The 1,942-nt window shown below is 42.6% G+C and overlaps 1 protein-coding gene across 1 annotated transcript in view; it reads left to right on the top strand.

Moving 5' to 3' along the window:
• The first annotated feature begins 1,476 nt into the window (after positions 1–1,476).
• PSME4 (proteasome (prosome, macropain) activator subunit 4) overlaps positions 1,477–1,942 on the top strand; it is a 47,559-nt gene continuing 47,093 nt past the window's right edge. Inside the window, exon 1 of the mRNA XM_010153315.1 lies at positions 1,477–1,610. Coding sequence (XP_010151617.1) covers positions 1,570–1,610 — 41 coding nt within the window. The 5' untranslated portion in view covers positions 1,477–1,569. The remainder of the gene's footprint in view (positions 1,611–1,942) is intronic.

Raw genomic sequence — 1,942 nt, 5'->3', positions numbered from 1 at the left:
GGGTCATCCTAGGAAGTTCAGAGATAACTTTGTCCTAAATTGAGGAACCGGGATGTGGACAAGTAGGGGAAAAGATCCTGAAGGAGTTGAGTCCAAATCCCGTGTCCGTCTGTGTCACTGTGTGAAATGTGGTTTATTAAGGGATCTGAGCTTCAGTTCTCAGGTAGGCAGTTCTCCCACTGGCAGTTCTGTGAGGAACTTGAAGCATCTGAAAGTAAACCAGAGATAATATTAAACAAAACTCCTCAGTGTCACAGGAGCCAATTTCAGAAACCAAATTTTGGAATGAAGCCTGTTTGTTTTCCTTGTCAGATCAGTAACTGCTAATGTGTGCCCCTTTGCAATGACCCTGGCCTCTATTACTTCCAGGCAGGTGTCCTTCAGAGACATTTCCTTCCTAATCTTTTCACGTGGTGGTCCCAGTGTAGGATGCTGCGGTGGCTGCTGCCCCGCATACCAAATAAGTGACGTGAGATCTGGCACTCTTCAGGTTACCAGGACAAGCCTTGATGCTCCACTGGTGTATATTTAGCAACAAAGCAATCCAGCCTCTACTCAATTTTAAAACCAATGAACAGGCTTCTCAGAAAAATTGTTTTATATGGGTCCATAGCTTGTATGCTTTGTCAAACAGGTTCTTGGAGCACAGCATATTAGTAAGGTTTCTTAGGAATCGTTAGGAATAGTTGGAGCAGTCATAAAAAGGAAAGTGTGCTTCCCAGGTGAGTAGTAATTTATAGTTGCGTGACACGTAAAATGCTGCGCTAGAACCTTACGTAGGTTTTGCTGGTGCAAAATGGCTTTTAAGGCTTGAAACGTATTTCTTTTTTCAGTCTTAGCTTGAAAACAGCAAGTGCTTCTTCCAGAGTTAGTCCTGATGGGTCTACACTTCAAGATAGTCAATATAAGGGATAGCAACAGGACACGTCACCAGCAAAGCTCGGTGTCTGCATCAACTGCTCGGCCTTCCTGGAAGCTACCGGATTTGGACTTTATTTGATACTTAGTTTTTTAATTAGCTGCTGGATTGTGTCCTGCCTCCTCCTTTAAGTACCACAGCTGAACAGGATAGGCTGTAGTAAGGCTGCGTGTGGCAGTTGTCATAGATCTGGTTTTGGGGATTTTTTTAAGATAAACAAGTCCATGAGGTTATGGAAAGCTCAATTTAGTACATTTTGGGCTGAGTTAAAGATGACGACCCTTGTTTTTCTGGTATCTGGTGTGAGCATGAAGGTACAGTATTTGTAGAATCTTGGAAGACTGTATTTGGTTATCCTTTTCCTTACTGTAGTCAGCCTCAGTTGTCAATCTTCCTTTGCTCTATATCTTCAGGTTCTTATTTCTGGACTTGTGAACTAGGCTTTACTTTCGTTTCATTAAACAGCAGGTCAGACAAAGGCTGGCTCAGGTCGTAGGTAAAACGGAAATGTCTAAAAATATTGCTGACTCCTCTTGTGTTTTGTTTGTAGATACATCCGATTATATGGGAGAAAATTCAGCAGAGAAGATCACGTGCTTTTTATCAAATTGTTGTATGAGTTGGTAACAATTCCAAAACTAGAGATCAGCATGATGCAAGGGTTTGCACGCCTGTTGATAAACCTGTTAAAGTAAGTACAGATTTCTGCTGCCTACTGAAACTTCAGCCTCACAGTAGTCAATCACTTCACTTGCTTAATGTGTAGCAGTATGTTCTGGTACCGGTTACCTCAATCTCCCCAGTACAGGCAGTGTGGGTTAAAATGAGTTCTTCTGCAAACACCTTGTCCCTTTCAGAGACTTGGGGTTGGCATTGGAAGTGAAAGAATGTCAGGGGTTTTCCTATTAGGAAAACATCGACTGTCTCACAGCTTGATGATGTTTATTTCCCTTAGTCAGACTTTTCTTGAGGATCTCGACGGCTGTTGTTCCTTCAGGAGCGCTGCAACTGGCTAGCTTTTTC

Source organism: Eurypyga helias, unplaced genomic scaffold, assembly GCF_000690775.1.
Source record: "Eurypyga helias isolate BGI_N326 unplaced genomic scaffold, ASM69077v1 scaffold37376, whole genome shotgun sequence".
Taxonomy (NCBI): Eukaryota; Metazoa; Chordata; class Aves; order Eurypygiformes; family Eurypygidae; genus Eurypyga; species Eurypyga helias.
This window is presented reverse-complemented; position numbering and strand designations above follow the sequence as displayed.